We start from the raw sequence: 22,004 nt of genomic DNA, 5'->3' as shown, positions 1-22,004 counted from the left end.
GAAAATTAAAAAAAAAAATAAATTTAACACTGTTCAAAAAAATTAAAAAATTTTAAACAGTGTGCAATGGAAAAAAATTATGGAGTATAATAAATTTTAAAAATCAATAAAATATAAAAAAAATAAAATATACAGTGTTTTTTATTAAATTAAATTTATCTATAAAAAGTTTATGAACATGATCTAGTTATCAATGTTCATTTTATTTAATCTTGTAAAAACCATTTGACCTAGAACCATTTCTAATCTCTCGGTTTCTTCTACAGATTGGTACAAAAGGGATTCGAAAGCTTGCTTCTTTAAATATCTGTGTTCATTTTTTTTTCCTAATTTCTCTATTTCTTTTTCCTTTTCTTTATTTTTTTTGATCATGATTTCGATTTGAAAGTTTATAACATCTATATCATATTCAAGAATTTCTAATTGCTTTTCATGTTCTTTTCTTATTTCTTTACAATTGGATTTTTCAATTTCAAGATTGGTTTCTTCGATTTCATAAACTTCTTGAGCGTTTCCAAGGGATTGTTCCGATTCCTCAATTTCTTTTTGCATTTTTCTAAGCATGGATTTCTCTTGCACGATCTTTTTCTTTTAATAAATATGTCTTTTCAATTATTTCTTCTTCTGAATCCTTTATTTCATTTTCTAATCTAGAAATTTCAATTTCTTCTTTATAAAAATATGGTCTTTTATTTCCAGTAGTAATATTTTGAATTTTTATTTTCTTATCAATAATTTCTTCTTTTTTTTCTTCAATTTCCTTTTCATAATCCTTGGCAAGTTTTTCATTAATTATTTCTTCTATTGTTCTTGGATCAACAGTTGGGATGGTTCTTATTTTTTTATTTTTTTGTTCCATTTTTGAATATAAATTATTTTGTATATCTGTAATTATAAAAAAATATTTTTTTAAAAGTTGTTAATATTTGGAATATAATTATTTTTTTGTTTACTATTTACATGAATAATGTTAAAAGATGATCAATGTGGGTGAAATAAAAATAAAAATAAAAAAAAAAATAAAATTTTTAAATTTGAAAATTTTTTATTTTAAAAGAAGGAATTTGTACCACACACCCCACACTATAAAACCATTGCGTAGTGCGGTGATATGAGATTAATGTTTTATTTTTTATATAAAATTAAAACAGATGTCATTTAAAAAATCCTTTTGTGGAAAAATTTTTAAAAAACTATTATTATAATTAAAAAAAACAATTGGTTAATAAATTTGATTGAATAATAATTTTAAAGTACCTGAAATATCAATGAAAATTAATGGCTACCACAAAAACAACTAAAAATATATTTTTATTTTATTAATAAGAACCATATAAACATATAAATCTTTATTAATTTTTTTAAAAAGTCTTCAAATCTAACCTAACCACTGGTACCTCCACAACATTTACCCCAAATCTCAGTTTTACCAACTTCACTTTGCAAACCATCTTCTAGAGTACAGAACTTATAAATTCAATAAACAAAAATTATAAAAATATAAAAATATAAAATTAGAAAATTTGATGTTAAAATTAAATATAAGTAATAAATAAATCATGTTACCATCATCAATTTAGGATAAAAGTGATGGGAGCAATTTAAAACACAAATATTATAAAATTTCTTAAATATATAATTTATTAATGTGTATTATTTTATTTTTTTTCTTTGTTTGTGCATATATTTAATTTTTATTTTTTTTATTATTATCAAATTTATTTATTTAATTTTTTTTTTTTTCATTTATATATACACCTTTATCTTTATCTTTATTATAGCTTTTGAAAGTATTGAGAGAAAAAAAAAAAAAAAAGATGAATGTATTAAAATATTTTTATTTATTTTATTTAATGAGGATGTTTATACAACTACAACATTACTTGGTAAAATTGAAAATCTAAAAATGTTATTGACAGACTTTAATCTTGAAGTTCTTTCAGTTGCTCTTTTACCAGTTACAATTAAATCGTGTAGATCATCAACCATTAAACGATTTATATTAAAGAATGAATGATGACGTTCCGACATATTTGAATCTAAATCACCGGTATCAATAATATCAACATCTAAAAGACCACCCATATCATCTTGAATGCCAAAAATGTTATTACCAAGATTTCTTTTTTGTGTAATTCTAAATGCCATTTTAATTGCTTCATCTCTGTGATCTGCATAAACTGTGATTCTTGGACAATATGTTCTTAATTCATCATAGTCATTTTTAAATGTATTGATTTCGTAATCTGGATTCAAAAAGATTAAATTGGTAAGGTTGATTTTATTACTATTCTTTTCTGGTTTGTTTACTTGATGGTTTGAATGTTCTTGAGGTTTAATGTGCTTTTCTTTTGAGAATGCTTTTTTAATTTTACTAAATGATCTTAAAAAGAATCTTGTGCCCATTGAATGACACATAATATGTAAGTTTCTAATTCCAGCATGTCCTAAAGACTCTATGAATTTTTGTAAATCTCTGTGATTATCATTATCTGATGCTACTGAATGTGCGCACCAATAAAGTAATGGTGATGTTGAAGATGGCCAATTAAATACACTATATTAAAGAAAATTTATTAATTGTTAATATATGAAATTGTTTAAAAAAAAGTTTTGATATATAACAAAATGACATACAATGGTTTAATATAATTTGGAAAATGGCCTAATGCTAAAAATTGGGCAAATCTTTTAAGAGCATCTTTTAAATCATGGTCATAACCATGAATGAATAAAATTCCTTCATTTGATTCACTTGAAATCCAACTACTATCTGCAACTAACCTATTATTTTCTGTCATTGTTATTGAAATTTTTTTATTTTTTTTCCCAGATTCAGGTTTATAACCTGTAATTGCTAAAGTATCCATTTTTTTATCTAATGAAACAACAATTGATGTCTAGAAAAAAATAAAGTTAAAATTAATAAATTTATTTAAATAATAAACCTATGTAAATATATATATGTTGTACCTACTAATTGTTTATCATCATCAATATGTCTCCAACATTTTTTTTTTAATAATGAGCTAATACATGAGCAATTTTGATTTGAACATTTACAAAGATCAGGACCTTTAATCATTGATACCTTTGGGTAACCTTTAAAGAAATTACCAGAAACACAACATTCGATTGAAGCTACACCAGTATTTAATGGAATTCTATCAATAAAACTTTTACCGCCACCATTTGTACCATAAATAATACGAAGATTAACAAGTAAAGATCTTGTATCACTTTGAACAAAAGATTCGAATGGACCTAATGGCATACCATCTTCCCAGTAACCTGTTAATAATTCGCCTTGATAGGATGTATCCATCCATGTACCTATACCATGTGGTCTGCCATCAATTAATGGACCTTCGTAGATAACTTTGGTTGGTTTTTGGAAAATGCTCTTTTTTTCTATTTCAAATCGATTGGATTGACCTTTTACCCATTCTTCTTTATCCACATTCAATGTAATTGCACCTGTAATTGAGAATACACATCTCATAATGTATGGATATACAAAGAAACAAATAATTGTAAATACTAATGATCCACTTCCAACTGATATTAATGGTATATAATACTGTTTCTTGTAATAGAGGTTGAATATAAAGAATAGATATAGAGTTGAATATCCTTCTAAAAATACTATTCTAACTATCATTGCAAATCTTGGTACTAATAAACCTAGTGAAAATGATATGAATCCCATCAATATAAACTCTAAAATATAACCATCCTTTCTTTCGAAGTGATAAATCTGTAAAAATAAATATGTTCCATATGCTGCCATAAAAAATAGAAACCACAGTAATGAAAATCCTCTTTTTTCATTTGAAAATGTACCTCTTTGAATTCTTGACCATTGTCTTTTTTTCATCATCCAATATGTACTAAAAAAAAAAAATTAATATATATTCAAGATGTTTTTAAAAATTTTAAAATCATACATACAATTCTAATTCATCTACTTTATCTATTGTTTCCATTGATTTGCCCAACGGATTCATCATTGATGATGATGGATTATCGTCAATATCATTTTCTATATTCTCTATAATGTTTAATATTGTTGGTGGTTGTCTAAATTATTTATTAATTAAAAAGATATTAATGTCAATTTAATTATTTTTTTTATAACCTTTAGGTTATCCATAAACTTACCCTAGTAAATGTGTTCTTTCATTTACATCCATTTTTATTATATATTAACAATGTTGTTTTTTAAATTATTTATTTTTATTATTATTATTTTTCTCTATTATTACTAGGTGGTAACAAAAAGATTTATATTACAAAACTACAATATTTATTATAGGTTAAACAAAGATTTATATATTATTAATATCCATTGATATTAATATTATATATAAAAGAAAAAAAGTTAAATAAAGAAAGATAATTGTTTTCGCTTAGGACGAATAAAAAAAAAAAAGTGTGACAAAGATAAAATAATATATAGATAAAAAATGAAAAAAAATTTTATTTTTTAAAAAATAAAAAAAAATTTAAAATATTTTTTAATTTTTTAAATTTTTTAAAAAAAAGTATTTTTTCAGGATAAAATATTTTCAAAAGAGGAAATTTAAAAGTGATATTCTTTTGTCAAAACAATCCATCAAAAATATTGTGATTATGATATTTTTGGAAATTATACGATTAAATACAAATCAAAAAAAATAAAAAAAATTAGTAAAGAATATTTCAAAATTGATTTAATTGTTTTCTTTTTTTTTGAAAAAATTGGTATAAATAATGTTTTTTATTTAAATTGTTAAATTGTGATTATTATTTATTAATAAATATTATTATTATTATTATTATTATTATTATTATTATTGATAATATGAGTCAATTGTATTTAAATCTGTTAAGTTACGTAATGACCACAATTGTTTTTTTATATAATCTAAATGAATATTTTTTCTATCATGTACAGTTATTATTTTACGATAATCTTTGATTGAGGATAATACCATATCCAAATGTCTATTTACAATTGATAACTTGTCATTACTGATTTTACTGTAAAACATTTCGGACACTGATAAAATTTCGAAATAAAATGAAAATATGGGTGAATCATTGGTTCGATAATGATGTTCAAGTATATCTAATGTGAATTTAATTGGAGTTAAATCTTTGGTTGATAATCTAATATTTTCCAAAATTTTCTGAAATAAAAAAATTTTAAAAAAAAAAATTAGTATATTTTTTTAATTTGAATTTTTATATTATAAAACTTACTTTAATATCTTTTAATTTTATTAAACATTTAAAAAAATATTCGATTTTTTGATTATTTACAAATGAGTTTGGATTTGAGAAAGAATTGTTTTGAACGAGAATTGAATAAAATGTTAATAGTTGTTGAAAGAATTTAGAGCCAGTTTCTACTCTGAATAACTTTGCTTTTTTAATTTTATTAAATATGAACCAGCCTACGCATCCATAGTTTTGAGTGATGGGGTGTTCAAATATACATTGGTATTGAAAATGTTCAAAATAATTTTGAATTTCACCATAGTTCATTCTGATGATATTATTTATAAACTCTTCGCCACTGTAGTTTTGTGCTGATGAATAACTTAGCAATGTAAATAGTTCTTCTTCTTGATTACTAAAATTAAGTAACGGTCTATTTGTTGCTATTAACCTGCTATTGCTATACTCGTCCTCTTCTTCACCTTCCTCTGCTTCGCCTTCGGCTTCAGCTTCAGCTTCGCCCTCACCTTCACCTTCTCCTTCATAATACTCTTCACCATCCTCGTTATACTCTTGATTTTCATCATCTTCATAGTATTCATCACCCTCGTTGTCATAGTACTCTTCTTCATTATAGCCATCCTCAACATTGTATCCATCTTCTTCATTATTGTTATCGAAATCTTCTTCGACATCTTCGCCATCATCACCATCGTCTATTATGTAGCCCTCCTCTGCTTGGGAATTATTTTGCTCTGTAAAGATATCATACACAAGACTTTGTCTCCTGGGTTCTTGATTTAATAATTCCCAAAAATATTCATCCAGAATATTTTCATAGGTAGATGGTATATTTTCAATATATTGATTTGCTTGACTATCTTCATTGTCTTCATTATCTTCACTTGGCTGTACAGTTTCAACTTCTTCACTGGTTTCTGGTTGGATTTCATTGTTTTGAACAATATCCATTTCATAATTTGCACTATCCTCTTCATCTTCATCCTCTTCAACAGCATTGTTTGTGGTGTCTTCTTCATACTCTTGGCTACTATCATCCCCATAGAACTCTATATCCTCTACAGTATTGTCGATTCTAAAATTTTCATTGTTGTAATAACTTGGACGAACACGGCTACGTAAATAGTTTCTGAAAATTTCGATTTCATCTTGATCACTTTCTTCTTCTTGTTGCTGTTGTTCATCTAGAAATACCTCCTCCACATATACAACATTTCTACTTAGACCACCCGATATACCTCTATCAACCTCCATTTCTAATTGATTTTGATCATTATCATTATTAGAACTAAAAATGTTATTATTACTATTATTATCCATTTATTTTTTTTAAAATTTATATTATTTAATTATTCTATTTTTATTTTTCTAAAAGCTTTTTTATTTACATGCAATAATAAATATTGGATACTAATTTATTTAGGGTCTATAACATTTATTTAAAAAACAAACAAAAACTATTTTACCAAATTCTTCTTTTCCTTTTTCTATTATATTAAAAATAAAAAAATAGGAAGAGAAGCTAAATATATTTTTTAAACATTAAAACTATTATTATATATATATATGAACTGTCTATATTATTAATATTTTTTTTTTTTTTTTTTTAATCACTTAAAAAAGTGATACTATTTTTTTTTGTGTGTGGTTTATTTTCTAATTACTATTATTGACCAAAAAAATAAAAAAGAAACTCTATAGCAAATAGAAGATTTATTAAAAAACAAATTATGAAATATATAAAAACTTTTTTAAATTAACTATTATCTATTTTATACTAATATTATTATTTATTTATTAATTTCAATTGTGTGAATGCAGAAATATTAGCTATTATAATTAAAAAATAAATTATTATAAAACAAAAAAATTAAAAAAAAAAATTAAAAAATTAAATTAAAAAAATTTATTTTTTTTTGATTTTTTTTTAAAATAAATTAAATTAAAAAAAAAATATAATTAAAATTTAAAATTATTTCTATTTTTGTATTTATAAATTCAAAACACTTGAAACTTGATTAAAACTTAAAATTTTATTATCAAATATTATTAATAAAAAAAACAATTATTTGAAAAAAGACAAATAATTTCTAAATTTAGAAAAAATATTTATTTATAATACAGAAATAAAATAAAAAATATGGGTATTAAATAAATAAATAAATAAATAAATAAATTATAATTTTTTATTTTATTTTATTTTCTAATTTTGAATTTTAAAATTGTTTTAAAGTTGTATATCTAAACCATTTTGAGGTGTCATAAATAAATTCTCTAATATTTTCACGTGCTGAACCTCTGTGGAATGGATTGTGATCATCAGAGTTATGATTTCTATTTGGTATTAAAATGGAGTCTCTAAAATTAGTTTCAGTTGGATCCAAATCTCTTGAATTTTTATTAAATGATTTATTTGATGGGTTTTTATTTTCATCATCATCATCATCGTCTTCGTCATTATCGTTGTCTTGATCTGATTTGATTGGAATTGCAACATCACTCTCTTTTTGTTGTGATGATTCTTGAGCATGTTGATTGCAACATTTCTTTTTTGATCCTTTGGGTGGTCTCATAAGTTCAAACATGGTTACATTGTTAATTACACCTGTAATTTGAACATATAATAATCTGGATAACCACAATAAAACTAAAGTCTCATAAAACATAAATAAAATTAAACCTTTATAGGTGCCATAGTGATAACCAAACCATTCGCCCCATTTTGCATCAGAAAAAATGGGTGCATTCTCATCCATACCTAAATCTATATATAGGTTAATTAATATAAAATAATAATAATATCGATTAGTATTGATTCATCCACATTTATAAACTTTATGATTATTATTGGATACATTACATCTGAAATTAAAAATCATACTAAATAAATATGAAATTACAAATGAAATTAAAAGGAAAATAAATAATAAATTGTTATTGACACCAACACAATTGTTGATCCATTGACAATGATGATCGAAACGTGCGACACATTTTTTACAAGTTCTGCAATGTTTGGCTCTAATGGGTCTATTAATTAAACAAGTCGAACATACTTCGGGTATGTCTAATTCTTTTTCAACAGAATTCATAAAATCGATAGAGTCTTGAGAGGTTGTCGAGGCTGATACTGTACCTGGATCGCTGAAAAATAGTTTGAATGCACAATAATAGAAACTTGATAAAATAAATAGTGTAGTTATATGTGTTAAAATATATACTGGGAATGCTGGTATAATATATCTGATATAATAAATGACCCAAACAGAGAATGATGTGATCATCCAAGTTGCCAAAAATGGGTTGGGTGAATTTGGTAATGCAATTGGTTCTATAAATAATTTACATAATGCTGCTGTAGCGACTAGTAATATTAAAGATGGTATAAATGAAAAGTAATAAATAATGAAGCCAAATAAAATTTGTATAGAAAATGACATTAAAATCCAAATTACATTATATAATAACTAAAATTTAGTATAAATAAATAAAATTAGTATTTTAAGTTTTTTTAAAATTTATATGTGGGTGGTTTTAAAACTTACTGGGCCAATTTTTCTAAATGGGTGAAATGGGAATGTAGTGATGTAGTTTGTTAGATATTTAAAATCTTTAGATTTGCAGATATCGGATGGTGTTTGGTTGTTGTGATCTTTTTCGTTGGTTTTTGAGCCAAAATCGCACAATGCTTTGATTGGGTCGCTGTTACCTTTGAAGCAGGCCCAGTGCAAAGGAGATCTGCCAATGGAGTCCAATGCATTGATGTCAGCACCTTTATTAACTAAAAATAAAACTAATTGGGTATGACCTTGATAGGCAGCCCAGTGAAGAGTGGTCTTTTGTAAAAAATCTGGAGAGTCTACATTTACACCTTTGTCAATCAAATATCTGCAAACACTGATTTCGTTGTATTGAGTTGCGTGTATTAATGAGTTGTAACCACGTTTATCTTGAAGGTGTGGGTCACCACCGTTGTTGAACACATATTTTATAATGAATAGATCTCCACCAATGCATGCCCAGTGAAATGGTGTTTGTAGTTCGTCTGTATTGGGTATATTTGGATCGGCTCCCATTGATAATAAATATTTAACTATATCATATAGTTTTTTGTAACATGCCCAATGTAATGCTGTATTTCCAGATTCGTCACCACCATTTATGATTTCGCTTAAGTCCAAACTTGGGTTCTGTAATCTTATTTTTTCGATAAAGCTAATACACCCTTTTAAATTACCATTTTTGACTGTTTCAATTAATGAAAATGTTGAACTATTATTACCATTATAAATAATATTGGTTATATTGGTAATATTTTGATCTATCATTATTTTTTTTATTTATTTTTTTATTTTCAAATAAAAAAAATAAAATAGATTGAATTTATATATAAATATATATATAGTTATTTTTTAAAAAAAAATTTTAAAAAAGATATCTATTCTTTGTTAAAAAAATAATAATTAAAAAATAAAAAAAAAATTAAAAAAATTAAAAAAAAAAAATTTGACCGAATTTTTAAAATTAAAAAAAAAAAAATAATTAAAAATAATAATAACTTTTCAACTGCTTTACCTCATAATCCAAGATTTCTTCCAAATTTATAAATATACGAGCGTATACAACGTATAGTCTTCAGTAATAATAAACACAATGAAAATAATAACACTAGTGACATCGGATGGTGAGGAAATTGAGGTATCTTCAACAGTGAAACAGTTAATAGATTCAATAAATGTAGACAATAAAAATATAGATAAATATAATCTGGATTTAGACTCACAATACATCGATTTTTGTAAGTATAAATATAAATTACAATAAAATTAAAAATAAATTTAATTATTTTTTTTTTTTTTTTTTTTTTTTTTTAATTTAATATTAATTTTTTATTTTATTTAGTATTGGATTATTGTGATTGGGTAGAAGAACACTTAGAGGACTATGAAAGTTTACAATATAATTTCAAAGAAAATGTAGATGAAGATTATTTAAATAGTATGCTAGAAATAATGGAAGAGTTAAGAGTTTTAGGTTTAAAAAATCAACTCACACAATATCTTGGATTATTAGCACTTAGAAAAAATAAATATTATTCACTGGAAGAAGTTTTAAAACATCAGTCTAGTAAAGATTTTTGGATGATTATTGACAATTGTATATATGATGTAACAAGGTAAAGTATTAAATATTATATAGAAATATATTATAATAAAATTATAATGATATTAATAGTTACAATACAAAAATGGAAATCAGATGGATAGATAAACATCCTGGTGGAGACTCCATATTATCAGGTTTGGATAGAGATTGTGCATATTACTTTGAAATATATCATAGATCAGATTTGTCATTTAAGGTAAAAACAAAGATCAGATAATACATTCAACTATACAATAGTTATACTAATTTTTTAAATTTATTTTTAGAAATTAAATAAATTTTTTATTGGATATTTAAATAAAGATGATTTAGATAAAGTACAATTTAGATTTTATGATAATAATAATAAAAATAATAATAAAAATAATAATAATAATAATAATAATGAAGTGCCCTCAGAAGAATTTTGGGATAGACTTAAAAAGCTATGTCCGCAACACAAAAACACTCATTGACATAAATAAAACAAAAATAGTAATAAAATAATCATTATATGTAAATAAAAATAAATATAAAATAAAATAAAAAATAAAATTAGATTTATAAAAAAAAAAAAAAAAAAACTAAATATTTGTAGAATTTTTATTTTATATCATATAAAACTCAAAAAGAATATTTAAAAAAAGTATACAGATTTAATGATAATAATATATAATTTAAAATATTTTCACCCTCACACACTTTAATGTTTGTATGAAAAGTTAATAATTTATTATTTCTTCCACATTAAATTTCCGGATTTGTGATATATGGATCCCCCACAACACTATAATAATATTTCCACATAATCAAAATTGTTATTTTCTTCCTCCCACCTTCATAGTTTTACCTGTTCTCATTAAAAGTTTAATACCATTTTACTATAACCTAATATACTAAAAAAACAATGAAATTAAACACACCCCACTTCAAAATTTTTTTTTTTAATTTTTATTCTCACACACACCACACTTAAGTTTGTTTAAATTTTAATAATTTTATAAAATAAAAAAAAATAAAAAAAAAATAAAAAAATTTTTCTTTTAAACTTTTAATAAAACAAAAAAATCCCACCTACTACAATTATTAACTATACATAAAAAAATAATACAATAATAATAGTTTAATATCAATAAATTGTTATATTAGATATTTATTATAATTTTTTTTATTTTAATAGACCTTGTATTATTAATAACAACAACTAAAGTTATCATTTATTAAAACTGTAGTTTTGGAATTAAGATTATACATTGTTTTTTATTTAAATAAAAGACCACTAAAATAATTTTTTTTTATTTGGGTATTATTTATTTATAAAATAATAAAAGTTATCAATTTTAATACTATTTGTATGTTAATTTTTTATCCATTTTCGTTTTAGTTTTATTAGTTTTTTTTTTTTTTTTTTTTTTTTTTTTTTTTAAATTAAATATTTTTAAATTAAATATTTTTTTTTTTAAATAAATATTATAAATTCTAATAAAGTGTTTTTTTAAATTATTTTTTTTTTTAAAATAAATATTTAATTTAATTTTTTTTATTTTTTTTTTTATTTATTATATTAGATTTATTTTTTAAGTTACAAATAATTATAATATTTACAAATACAGTATAAAAAAAATATTTTAGAAAATGGATAGTAGCGGTGATACAATCGAAACATATAAACCTCAAGGTTTTCATACACCATCTCCAATGCGAAAATCACAAAGAAGAGGTTCATTCTCATCAATATTAAGAAGAAGCTCAATAGTTTCTACCAATAGAAGATCATCAAGAGATTTAACAGGCGAAACAGATGAAAAAATGTTAAAATATCTCAGTTCAATTAGTTTCAGAAAGGATTTAGAGATGAGCGACGATGCTTCATCATATATGAGCGAAACTGCATCAGATATTGATATAGGTGACTATGATCCAAGTGATTGGTTTTTAGAAGAGGATCAGGTATGTTTTGTTTATTTTAAATTTTTCATTCTTTTTTTTTTAATAAATAATTAATAATTTTTTTTTTTATTAAAATAATATAGGAGGATGAAGAAGAGCCTCTATTTACAATATTAGAAAAAAAAGGATTAGAGGACCAAATTAAAGAAATGGCAAATACTTTATCCGATCAAATTGATTTAAAACCCGGAAATGCAATTTTATTATTACAATATTTTAAATGGGATGTTGATAGAATATTATCAGAGTATTTTGAAGATCCAGAATCATACTGTTCGAAAGCTGGTATAATCAATCCATCAAATGCAAGTAATTATGATAATACATCAATTTCTCACTTCCCACAAAACTCAGTCTGTATTATTTGCTTTGAACAATCAAATGGTGACTTTTATAGTTTGCCATGTGGCCATGGTCCATATTGTTTAGGCTGTTGGAAAACATATCTTCATCAAGAAATGCAAAGTTGTGGTAGTGAAATTATACATTCAAAGTGTATCTATCCATTATGTAATGGTAAACTTACATATGAAAACTGGAAAGATTTAGCAAGTGAAAGAGATTATAATAGATATTGGTATTTTGTAACAAAAGATTTTGTTAGTAACGATAAACATTTAGAATTTTGCCCAAATCCAACCTGTGGTAATGCAATTAAGTTTTCTGGTGTTGGTAGACCAAGTGATGTTGTCGAATGCCATTGCGGCACTCGTTTTTGTTTTAGTTGTGGTAGTGAAAAACATAATCCAGTAAGTTGTGCCCAATTAAAGGAATGGAAATCTAAAAATAGTAATGATCAAGAAAGTCTTAAATTAATTAAAGCAACATGTAAACCTTGCTATCATTGTGGCATGCCAACAGAGCGTATACAAGGTAAGATAAATATATAACTTTAAAATCCAATCAAATCTAATTATAAACTAATTTTTATTAATTCTATAATTTAGGATGTAATCATATGGTATGTCGTAAAGAGCAAGGTGGTTGTGGAGGAGAATGGTGTTGGATGTGTAGAGGACCTTGGAAAACACATGGTCAACATACAGGAGGTTTTTATAGTTGTAATAAATATGAACAATCAGATGGTAAAAAAGCAGATGAAAGTTCAGCAATGGTTAAACAAGAATCGGATCGTTTCCTTCATTATTTTACACGTTACTTCAATCATGACATGTTAATGAAGCACGCTATAAAAATGAGAGAAGAAGAAATGGAAGATAAAATGAACCAGTTCCGTGAATTGACAAATCTTAATCCCGATTTCCTTCAAGAAGCAATCGAACTTTTAATAGAATGCCGTAGAATTTTAAAGTATACTTATGTTTTTGGTTATTATCTTTCTGATAATGTACCAGGTAAAACATTTTTCGAATATCAACAAGCCAATGCAGAGGGTATCACGGAATTACTCTCTGAATCTGTATATATCAATGTAGCTTTAATCAATGCTGAAGATATGAAAAATAGAGTACGTGTAACAAAGAAATATATTACTAATCTTGTAAAATCAATTGAAGAAGGTTTAGGTTTAGATGGTTTGGGTTTGTCAGGTCCCCAAGAATAAAAATATTAAATAAATGGTACAATAGAATTTTTTTTTTAACAATGAATAAATAATAGATATTTTTTAAATAAATTTATTCAAATATATATTTAGTTTTTTAAAAAAAAAAAAAATAATAATTGTTTTGTTTAAGTATTTTATTTTATTTTATTTCCAATACTTCTAATTGTTCTTCACAATACATTAGTTGTTGAAGATATTTTAAATAGTATAGTTTATCGAATAATATTTGATTAAGTTGCTCTTGAATTCTATTTTCTTCAATGCCATCATTAGCTTTACTTAATGATTTTAACAATAGATATGATTCATTGAATAGTTTATTACCAAAAATACTATTACAAAATCTGAATAAAGAAAGTTAAATTAGTATATTTATTAAAAATTATAGTTATTTTAAAATATTTAGAAATACTAACTGTTTTAGTGCATTAATTCTTGATTGTAATCTTTTTTCGCCTAAATTTTCATTTATAATAGAATTGTTATTATTATTATAGTTTATTAAATTACCAATGGTTGCGTTGTCTGGTTGTGATAAACTATTATTGTTAATGTTTTCGTTATTGTTTGATTCTGGAGCCTCGTTGTTATTGTTATTTAATAAAGATTTAATATTTGATCTTGACGAGCTATTTAAACTACTATTTAAACTATTTGGTGTTGATGTATTAGTGGTATTGGTAGAGTAATCACTTTCGCTAAATACTGAACTACTGCTACTAGAAAGTATTGGTTTATTATTATCTAAAATAATATTATTTATAATTTCTTGATTTTTTGCTTTTAAATTATTTATTTTAACTTTGTTGGTCAACTTCTTCTCAGTTGTTGGTGGGGGTGTTCTAAAACTTGATAATTTAATTGAGTTTAATTTGCTTCTATAATTTAATTCTTCAGACTTAAAATCATTTCTCTTTCTTAAAGTACCATTTCTTGGTGTGGAGGGTGATAGTGTTGATTTATTTGGTGACGTTGATTTACTATTAACCGCTAAAGTTGGTTGTATGTTTATATTGGTTTTATTTGGTGTTACTGGTGCTATTTTTGATGATGTTTGTTTGCTTGGAGTTGTATTAACTGTTGGTGATGTTGTAGATTTATTAGGGGTTGTTGGAGGGGGTTTAGAAGTTGTTTTAGCTGGTGTTGTAGTGATTCTTGCTGAGCTTGGTGTTGTAGGTCTGATTGGTGTTGAAGTTGGTGTGATAGTACTAGATTTAATTGGTGTGGTAGAGTTTGAGGCTGAAGGTCTTGGGATTGATGATGATAATGATAGTCTACCGGATGAAGGAGTTGCTCTTGTGGATGATGATGATGATGATGATGTGGATTTAGTAGTGGTAGCTACTGTTGTGGTTGGTAAATCTAACATTGATTTAGTAGTTTTTAAAGATGGTCTATTTTGGGTTGTTGAAGATTTGTTTGTAGTTGTAGTTGTTGTTGTTGTAGTTGTGTTACTAGCCAATGGTCTTTGAATACTTATGGAGGAAGCAGATCTATTAAAAGAGGATGAGGATGATTTTCCGCTTGTATTCGAAAGACTGGGTGGTGAGGCTGTGTTTGATGTGAAATTTGGTGATTGTGACTTTACAGGTGTTGTATTGATAGGTGTAACACTTCTAGAAGTGGATGGTGTTGATTTGGTGGTTGTAGTTGAAGTTTCTTGATTATTTACAGGTTGTCTATCTTTTGATGGTGTTGTTGGTCTAAAAGAGGATGTGGATGTTGGGGTAGGATTTGGGACAGGAGCTTTTTTTGTTATGATTTTTTTTGGTGAGGGTTGTGGTTTTGGTGATATTCTAGAGGGTGTTTTTGGTAAAGGAGTTTTCAATAATGGGGTTTTGGATGATAGGGTAGTTTTTAATAAAGGTGTTTTGGTAAGAGGAGTTTTGATAAGAGGTGTTTTGATAAGAGGTGTTTTGGTAAGAGGAGTTTTAATAAGGGGTGTCTTTGTTAAAGCTGGTTTAATTGGGGTCTTAATTGCTAAAACTGGTTTGGATGGCGTTTTGGTGGATGGGGTCGAAGTTTTTGGTTGTATTGTTGTTGGTTTGGTGGTTTTAGGTGTACTTGAAGAACTCGAACTCGAAGTTGAAGTTGAAGAAGAGGATAATGGTGGTGAAGATGATGCTGATAATTTTTTTGGTGATAAAGGTGGTGTACTTTTATTTGAACTACTAAAATTACTGTTACTACTTGAAGTAATTTTTGATCTTGATGGACTAGCTTCACATTGTTCATTTGAAGCTTTTTGATTTTTTGCCATTTCCATTGGTATGCTATAAAAAATAAAACTTAATATTAGTAATTATTTTTAAAAAATGGGTTAGTTTTTGTGATAGTTAATGAATAATATTTACTTTGGAAATGCTTGATTTTTAATTTCAGTTGAAGAACTAATTGAGAATGAACTATTGCTACTATTAGTGCTTGTATTTAAGGAATCTAAATCGCTAAATGGTTTTAAAGGTATACCAATATATTGCTTGATAAAAGGTAATGATAAAATATCTTTTACTGTAGGTCTTTCTTTTGCGTCTGTTTTTAGCATTGATCCAATTAAATTTCTTAAATCGTTTGAGTAATGTGATGGAATTGGAGGATAGGTACCTTTTAAAATCTTTAAAACCAAAGCAGGTAAATTTCCTGCATTAAATGCGTGCTTTAATGTTGTGAGTTCGTATAATATGCAACCTAGCGACCAAATATCACTCTTATGATCATAAGGTCTATCTTCACAAATTTCGGGGGATAAATAATATGGTGTTCCGATAACTGTTTGTGCTAAACTTGTATCTGAACTTAAAATTTTCGCTATTCCAAAATCTCCAATCTTAATATAATAATTTCCGTCGACAATTGATAAAAATATATTTTGGGTTTTCTGTTTTAAAATAATATATTGACAATTAGTTTTTTGATACTATAACCTAAATAATAAATAGTTATCCTATAGTTACTAAATCTCTATGTAATATGTTTTTTGTAAATATGAATTGAATTGCTTCACAAATTTGGGTAAACCACGATAATATTTCAAATTCTGAAAAAGTTTTATTTTGAAGTGTACGTTTTTTTATTTCTAAATGAATATCACCTGCATTTGCGTATTCCATTACAATATTAAGACTACCATTCAAAATAAAGCTATCATAATAACTAATAATATTTTTATGACTAAAAAAATTAAACATTAGTTATTTTTTAAAAATTAAAAATTAATTTTTTAAAATAAAATTTTATTATTATTATAATAATAATAAAAAAATGATATTTACTCTAACATTGATAGTAGTCTAACTTCATTCATCGCATCATTCCTTTCCTTTGATGACATTTCTATTAAATTAATTTCCTTTAATACCAATAATAAACCATCGGATCTTCTTTTTACCAGTATGGCTCTTCCAAAACTACCTTTTCCTATTATTTTAATCTCTTCATATTCTTCTTCTCTTCCTTTTCCTATAATTTTTATTGCCTCTTTATTTTCAGTATCATTTTTACTTTGATTTGTTTGTTGGTTATTTAAAACCTCCATAAATTATAAGTTTTATAAATAAAATATATTATATTTTTATTATACCACTATTATTATTAGTTATTCTAATATATTAATTTAATTAACAACCTTTTTTTTTTATTTTTTTAAAAATTTTAAAAAAAAAAAAAGTTGTAAATTTGCTTTTATTATGATTTGTATGTGTTATTTACAATTTTTAAGTGAATAATAAACCAATTATCTAATGTTGTTATTGTTATTATATGTTATTAATGATTGATTGTGTTTAGTTTTATAAATAAAAAATGGTCCCATTAAAAGGTTTTTTGTAAAAAATGAAATAATTTTTTTTTTTAAATTATTTTTTAAATTTTTTAAAAATTTTTTTTAATTTTTTTTTTTTTTTTTAAATTTTTTTATTATTAGAATTAAATCAAAAAAGGACATATACGTTATTTTTTTAAAAAAAGGTAATAAAAATAATAGTTTGTCATTTTGTGTTTATTTTGAGTTTTTTTAGATATACTATTTGCTTTATTACTGTTTATTTTTATTTATTTTTTTGGAAATGGTGTGGTTAAAAAAAAAAAATTTTTGGAAATTTCACCCCATTGTTTAAATTAATTCTTTAATTAAATCAGAAATTGGCAGTTTTTTAGTTTTGAAACCTTGTTGACCAGACCATAAGTTTGTAAATTGGCCATTATTTGATTTCTGTGCAATTGATCTTAATGATTTGGTAATTTCATTTTGAATTGGATAAGGTGGAATTGGAATCAATGGGTTATAGTTTGATTCTAGTATATCCATGAATTGATTTTTAATTCCTCTTGCATAACGACCCGAGAATGATCTTGTTAGTTGAGTACTTGTATCAGTAGACTCAATCATTTTATCCTTCCAATATTCAATTGCATTACTTTCATTTGAGCCGATAAAGAATGAACCTATTTGAACATATTGTACACCCATATTTAAAAAACCTAAATATAAACCAAAGTATGTTATTTTATTATTACTATTTTTTTTTTTTTTTTTTTTTTTTATGTCATAAAAAAACTTACCTTGAATTGTTCTTCTATCGGAAATTCCCCCAGATGCAATAATTGGTAATGTACATTTATTTAAAACTGATGAAACTAATGTTGATAGCCCAATTTGTGGTAAATCTTCGATATTAATTGGGTGATCGTTGAACCCACTACTTTTATTATTATTTATTAAAAATGAACCTCTGTGTCCACCTGCTTCAATACCTTGCAAACATATCATATCGATGTATTTAGTTGAGTTTAATAATAAAGCTTCTTTTAGACATGTTGCAGTTCCTATAAGTATTGAATTTGGGTTCTTATTTTTAATTTTCTCAATGGTTTCATTATCCAATATACCAAATGTAAAACTGATTATATCTATTCCCTCTTCTAATAAAATATCTATTTGATCATGATATGAATATAGTTTTAATTGTTCTACTGATTCTGGTAACGATTTCATTAATTCCTCAACAAGATTATTTCTCTTTAACTCTTGATGATTTGTTAAATATTCGATCATTCCTCTATATTGATTTTGGTCTTTGATGACATCATTTGGTTCGTTAACAAATAAATTTACAGAGAATGGTTTGGATGTTAAAGATTTGGTTTTCTTTATCAGTTCTCTTGATTGTGTTGGTGATAATCCCCCTAATGGTAGTGATCCCATAATACCAGCTTCACACGATTTGGCAACCATCATAGGACTCGTTACACCTAACATTGGTGCTTGTATAATTGGGTGTACTATTTTTAATATATTTTTACTATTATTCATTTATTATTTCTATGCATTAATATGAAAAATATTGTAAAAAAAAATTAAAAAATTTTAAAAAAAATAAAAATTAAAATTTTTTTTAAAATTAATTAAATTAAATAATGATTTAATTTATTAAATTGTATTTTTTTATTCCTTTTTTGGTATTGATTTTTTTAGTTGAGGGTGTTTTTTTTATAATGAAATAAAAGAATCTATTGAAAGCAACATGCATGCTGTTTCAGTTGCAAGTTTTAAAATTGATTTTTTTAGACCTAATAATTCCCAACTCTTAAATTTCATATCCTGTATAATTGATTGATTTTCATTTAATAGTTTCTCTTGGTTGCAACTGTACAAATCAAAAGATTCGATATTGTTAATATCGACGCCATAGTATTTGTTGATGTTGGTTTCGTTGTGAAGTTTAATTAATTTCATTAAAATATCTTGGCAATCATAACCACCATTCTCTAATAGTGTAATTGGAATTGACAATAATGATTCCGACCATGACCTCATTGCCATTATCTGTATTGTTGAGAATTCCTTTTTATTATTATCGCTATTGTTAAAAAACTGTTGATTTTGGAATTGAGAATATAGAAATAATTCAGTCGAGCCACCTGAAGGAACCACCTTTGGATTTTTTAAACAGCCTGATGCGATGTGAATTGAATCCCTTAAACATTGAACTGTTTCTTCACACATTTCTTTACTGCCGCCTCTAACCAATATAGTTACTGTACTTGAGTATGTACATCCGGAGAATTCTATATACCTATTACTGCTGTCATTACCCATAACTATTTCACTAATTCTTTCGCAATGGCCAATATAGTTACTATTAATTTTACTTGTTGAGAATGTTAAAATATCACTTATAATTATAGCACCACTTGATACTGGAAATTCTTTCTAAATCATCTCCTGGAACCCAACAAACCGCGGAGATTTTCTTGTTGCTTAAATATTGGTTAATTTCTTGATCAATCCCCCATTGGCATACTATAACCAAATTGGTAACACCAATTGCCTCTATTATTGCTATTATATTTTGATAGTATTGGCTCTTGACTTTTAAAATTGATTCATACTCTTCTAAACTGTTGACTGTAATTGAAAAGTTTGTTTTTGGTTTTGGAAACTCTAAAGGACACGATAAAACCAGTATATTTGAATTTACTATTATCTTTGGCATATTTTTATGTGAAAAGAACCTCTTTATTAAAACACCTTTAATTAATTTGGTATCTTCTAATTTTGATCCTTCAATACATTTAATTTTAATTCTTTTTTGATCAATTTTAATATTATTTTTATTTATATCATTATTTATATTATTATTATTATTACTATCTATTATTTTGTTATTATTATAAATTGATTTACAATAGTCAAATATTAAATTTACTGACTGAATTGAAATATTTGTTAATTCTTTTTTATAAAAACTAATTGATTTTGATAGTAAAGAGCTTTGTGTTACTTTTTCTAATGTTATTTCGTTGCAATTATTTTCTATACTGGTGTTACTATTATCATATGTTGTTTTAACCGGTAAATAATAATTATTTAATAGTTTTAAAGCTATTTTTAAAGATTTTTGAAATGATTCTACAACTTTATGAGGCGGTATTCCTTTTTCATAGATTAATTTCATTGCATTTGAACATAGTGCACCCACTAAAACCAATACCGATGTCGTACCATCACCATATAGCCTCTCTTGAGTTCTGCATGTGTCAATTAATAATTCTATTATAGATTGAAACCTCTTTCTTTCGATAGTTGATTTATTTGAAAAAGTTTGATTGTTACTACTTGTATTATTATTATTATTATTATTATTATTATTATTATCATTAATATTATTACCAATATTATAACTATTATTACCACTGTTATCATTGTCACTTTCAATTTTTGAAGATCTTGATAAATACTTTATTATAGAATAACCATCATTTGTTACTATGATATCACCATTTTCATCAACTATTAATTTATCACCACTTTTAGGTCCAAGCGAACTTTTGATAAAATCTGTTAAACTGATCGCTGAAACCAAACATAATTTTAAATCTGTTGACCCTTTTACACTGGATGTTTTTATTGTATCATCTAATACAAATAATTTTTCATTTAAAAAATCACTAAAATCCATTAATAATTAAAAATAAATTTAAAAAAAATAAAAAAATAAAAATTTTTATTTTTTTAAAATTACATTTTTTTTTTTTATTTATTATATTTATTACTTTGTAAAGCAAAAGAGTTACTTTAAAGGACCTTTTCCTTAAACTTTTACTTTATTTTACATTATTTAAATTGTTTACTTGGTATTTTACATATCCCCCCAACAATTTAAACAAGAAAAATAAATAAATTATAATAAAAAACACTCATTTACTCGTATAAAAAAAAAAAAAAAAAAAAAAAAAAAAAAAAATTTATTTTCATTGGGGGAGGGGGTTTCTTTTTTTTCTATCATTAAATATTTAATAAGCTTCTTTCAAAAATATTTTTTTTTTTTTTTTTTTTCGTATAAAATACATATAATAATAAATATATTTACATTTTACAAGTTTCAAAAGAAAATTTCCAATATATAAATAATAATAAATATATAAATAAATATTAAATAAAAAAATAAAACAAAGAAATAATTTTTTTTTATATTACCAGAAAATATAAATAAGGTGTATTTTATTTTGTTAAATTAAAATCATATATATTAAAAGAAAAATGAATTGTTATATTAATATTCAAAATATATGCACCTATTGTAATAAACCTTATCAGTATCCACCAACTACACAGATT

At 24.4% G+C, this 22,004-nt stretch overlaps 10 protein-coding genes across 10 annotated transcripts; 2 read left to right on the top strand and 8 right to left on the bottom strand.

The window, feature by feature from the left end:
- Positions 1-183: 183 nt before the first annotated feature.
- On the bottom strand, positions 184-552 carry DICPUDRAFT_150124 (uncharacterized protein; the record flags this gene model as incomplete). Its single annotated transcript, XM_003286122.1, has 1 exon — positions 184-552. The coding sequence occupies one exon, from the start codon at positions 550-552 to the stop codon at positions 184-186; it is 369 nt and encodes a 122-aa protein (XP_003286170.1).
- Positions 553-1,823: 1,271 nt separating this feature from the next.
- Positions 1,824-4,420, bottom strand: DICPUDRAFT_46613 (uncharacterized protein). Its single transcript, XM_003286121.1, has 5 exons — positions 4,162-4,420; positions 3,952-4,080; positions 2,978-3,890; positions 2,638-2,900; positions 1,824-2,557 (listed from the first exon to the last, which is right to left on the bottom strand). The coding sequence occupies exons 1-5, from the start codon at positions 4,191-4,193 to the stop codon at positions 1,864-1,866; spliced, it is 2,031 nt and encodes a 676-aa protein (XP_003286169.1). The 5' UTR covers positions 4,194-4,420; the 3' UTR covers positions 1,824-1,863.
- Positions 4,421-4,733: 313 nt separating this feature from the next.
- DICPUDRAFT_91663 (uncharacterized protein) lies at positions 4,734-5,605 on the bottom strand. Its single transcript, XM_003286120.1, has 2 exons — positions 5,245-5,605; positions 4,734-5,171 (listed from the first exon to the last, which is right to left on the bottom strand). The coding sequence occupies exons 1-2, from the start codon at positions 5,527-5,529 to the stop codon at positions 4,833-4,835; spliced, it is 624 nt and encodes a 207-aa protein (XP_003286168.1). The 5' UTR covers positions 5,530-5,605; the 3' UTR covers positions 4,734-4,832.
- A 506-nt stretch (positions 5,606-6,111) lies between these two features.
- Positions 6,112-7,058, bottom strand: DICPUDRAFT_91662 (uncharacterized protein; the record flags this gene model as incomplete). The annotated part of the gene is made up of 1 exon (XM_003286119.1): positions 6,112-7,058. A coding segment is annotated over exon 1 (432 nt), but the record flags the coding sequence as incomplete, so codon positions are not given.
- Positions 7,059-7,439: 381 nt separating this feature from the next.
- On the bottom strand, positions 7,440-9,551 carry DICPUDRAFT_150121 (uncharacterized protein; the record flags this gene model as incomplete). Its single annotated transcript, XM_003286118.1, has 3 exons — positions 7,440-7,987; positions 8,105-8,690; positions 8,769-9,551. 3 exons carry the CDS (start codon positions 9,549-9,551, stop codon positions 7,440-7,442), a joined length of 1,917 nt encoding a protein of 638 aa, XP_003286166.1.
- A 325-nt stretch (positions 9,552-9,876) lies between these two features.
- Positions 9,877-10,733, top strand: DICPUDRAFT_21278 (uncharacterized protein; the record flags this gene model as incomplete). Its single annotated transcript, XM_003286140.1, has 4 exons — positions 9,877-10,021; positions 10,126-10,399; positions 10,483-10,585; positions 10,656-10,733. Coding segments are annotated over 4 exons (600 nt in total), but the record flags the coding sequence as incomplete, so codon positions are not given.
- Positions 10,734-11,469: 736 nt separating this feature from the next.
- DICPUDRAFT_94109 (uncharacterized protein) lies at positions 11,470-16,638 on the top strand (the record flags this gene model as incomplete). Its single annotated transcript, XM_003286139.1, has 5 exons — positions 11,470-11,720; positions 11,937-12,318; positions 12,402-13,191; positions 13,266-13,859; positions 16,607-16,638. Exons 2-5 carry the CDS (start codon positions 12,004-12,006, stop codon positions 16,636-16,638), a joined length of 1,731 nt encoding a protein of 576 aa, XP_003286187.1. The 5' UTR covers positions 11,470-11,720; positions 11,937-12,003.
- A 44-nt stretch (positions 16,639-16,682) lies between these two features.
- On the bottom strand, positions 16,683-17,240 carry DICPUDRAFT_24715 (uncharacterized protein; the record flags this gene model as incomplete). Its single annotated transcript, XM_003286117.1, has 3 exons — positions 16,683-16,763; positions 16,840-17,056; positions 17,158-17,240. Coding segments are annotated over 3 exons (381 nt in total), but the record flags the coding sequence as incomplete, so codon positions are not given.
- A 756-nt stretch (positions 17,241-17,996) lies between these two features.
- On the bottom strand, positions 17,997-19,196 carry DICPUDRAFT_150117 (uncharacterized protein; the record flags this gene model as incomplete). Its single annotated transcript, XM_003286116.1, has 2 exons — positions 17,997-18,364; positions 18,446-19,196. The coding sequence occupies 2 exons, from the start codon at positions 19,194-19,196 to the stop codon at positions 17,997-17,999; spliced, it is 1,119 nt and encodes a 372-aa protein (XP_003286164.1).
- A 177-nt stretch (positions 19,197-19,373) lies between these two features.
- DICPUDRAFT_77063 (uncharacterized protein) lies at positions 19,374-21,345 on the bottom strand (the record flags this gene model as incomplete). The annotated part of the gene is made up of 2 exons (XM_003286115.1): positions 19,374-20,022; positions 20,078-21,345. The coding sequence occupies 2 exons, from the start codon at positions 21,343-21,345 to the stop codon at positions 19,374-19,376; spliced, it is 1,917 nt and encodes a 638-aa protein (XP_003286163.1).
- Between the last annotated feature and the right edge of the window lie 659 nt (positions 21,346-22,004).

Source organism: Dictyostelium purpureum (assembly GCF_000190715.1).
Source record: "Dictyostelium purpureum unplaced genomic scaffold DICPUscaffold_63, whole genome shotgun sequence".
In the NCBI taxonomy this organism is placed as follows: Eukaryota; Evosea; class Eumycetozoa; order Dictyosteliales; family Dictyosteliaceae; genus Dictyostelium; species Dictyostelium purpureum.
The sequence above is the reverse complement of the archived record's forward strand: the minus strand, read 5'-3'. Positions and strand labels throughout refer to the sequence as shown.

Excerpts from the sequence above, each read along its gene's own strand:
- DICPUDRAFT_46613 (XM_003286121.1), bottom strand. The coding sequence starts at position 4,193 with ATGGATGTAAATGAAAGAACACATTTACTAGG. Across the intron at positions 2,901-2,977 it reads TTGATGATGATAAACAATTA|ACATCAATTGTTGTTTCATT; the intron begins GTAGGTACAACA and ends ATTTTTTTCTAG. Across the intron at positions 2,558-2,637 it reads CCAAATTATATTAAACCATT|TGTATTTAATTGGCCATCTT; the intron begins GTATGTCATTTT and ends TCTTTAATATAG.
- DICPUDRAFT_91663 (XM_003286120.1), bottom strand. The coding sequence starts at position 5,529 with ATGAACTATGGTGAAATTCAAAATTATTTTGAACATTTTCAATACCAA. Across the intron at positions 5,172-5,244 it reads TAAAATTAAAAGATATTAAA|AAAATTTTGGAAAATATTAG; the intron begins GTAAGTTTTATA and ends TTTTTATTTCAG.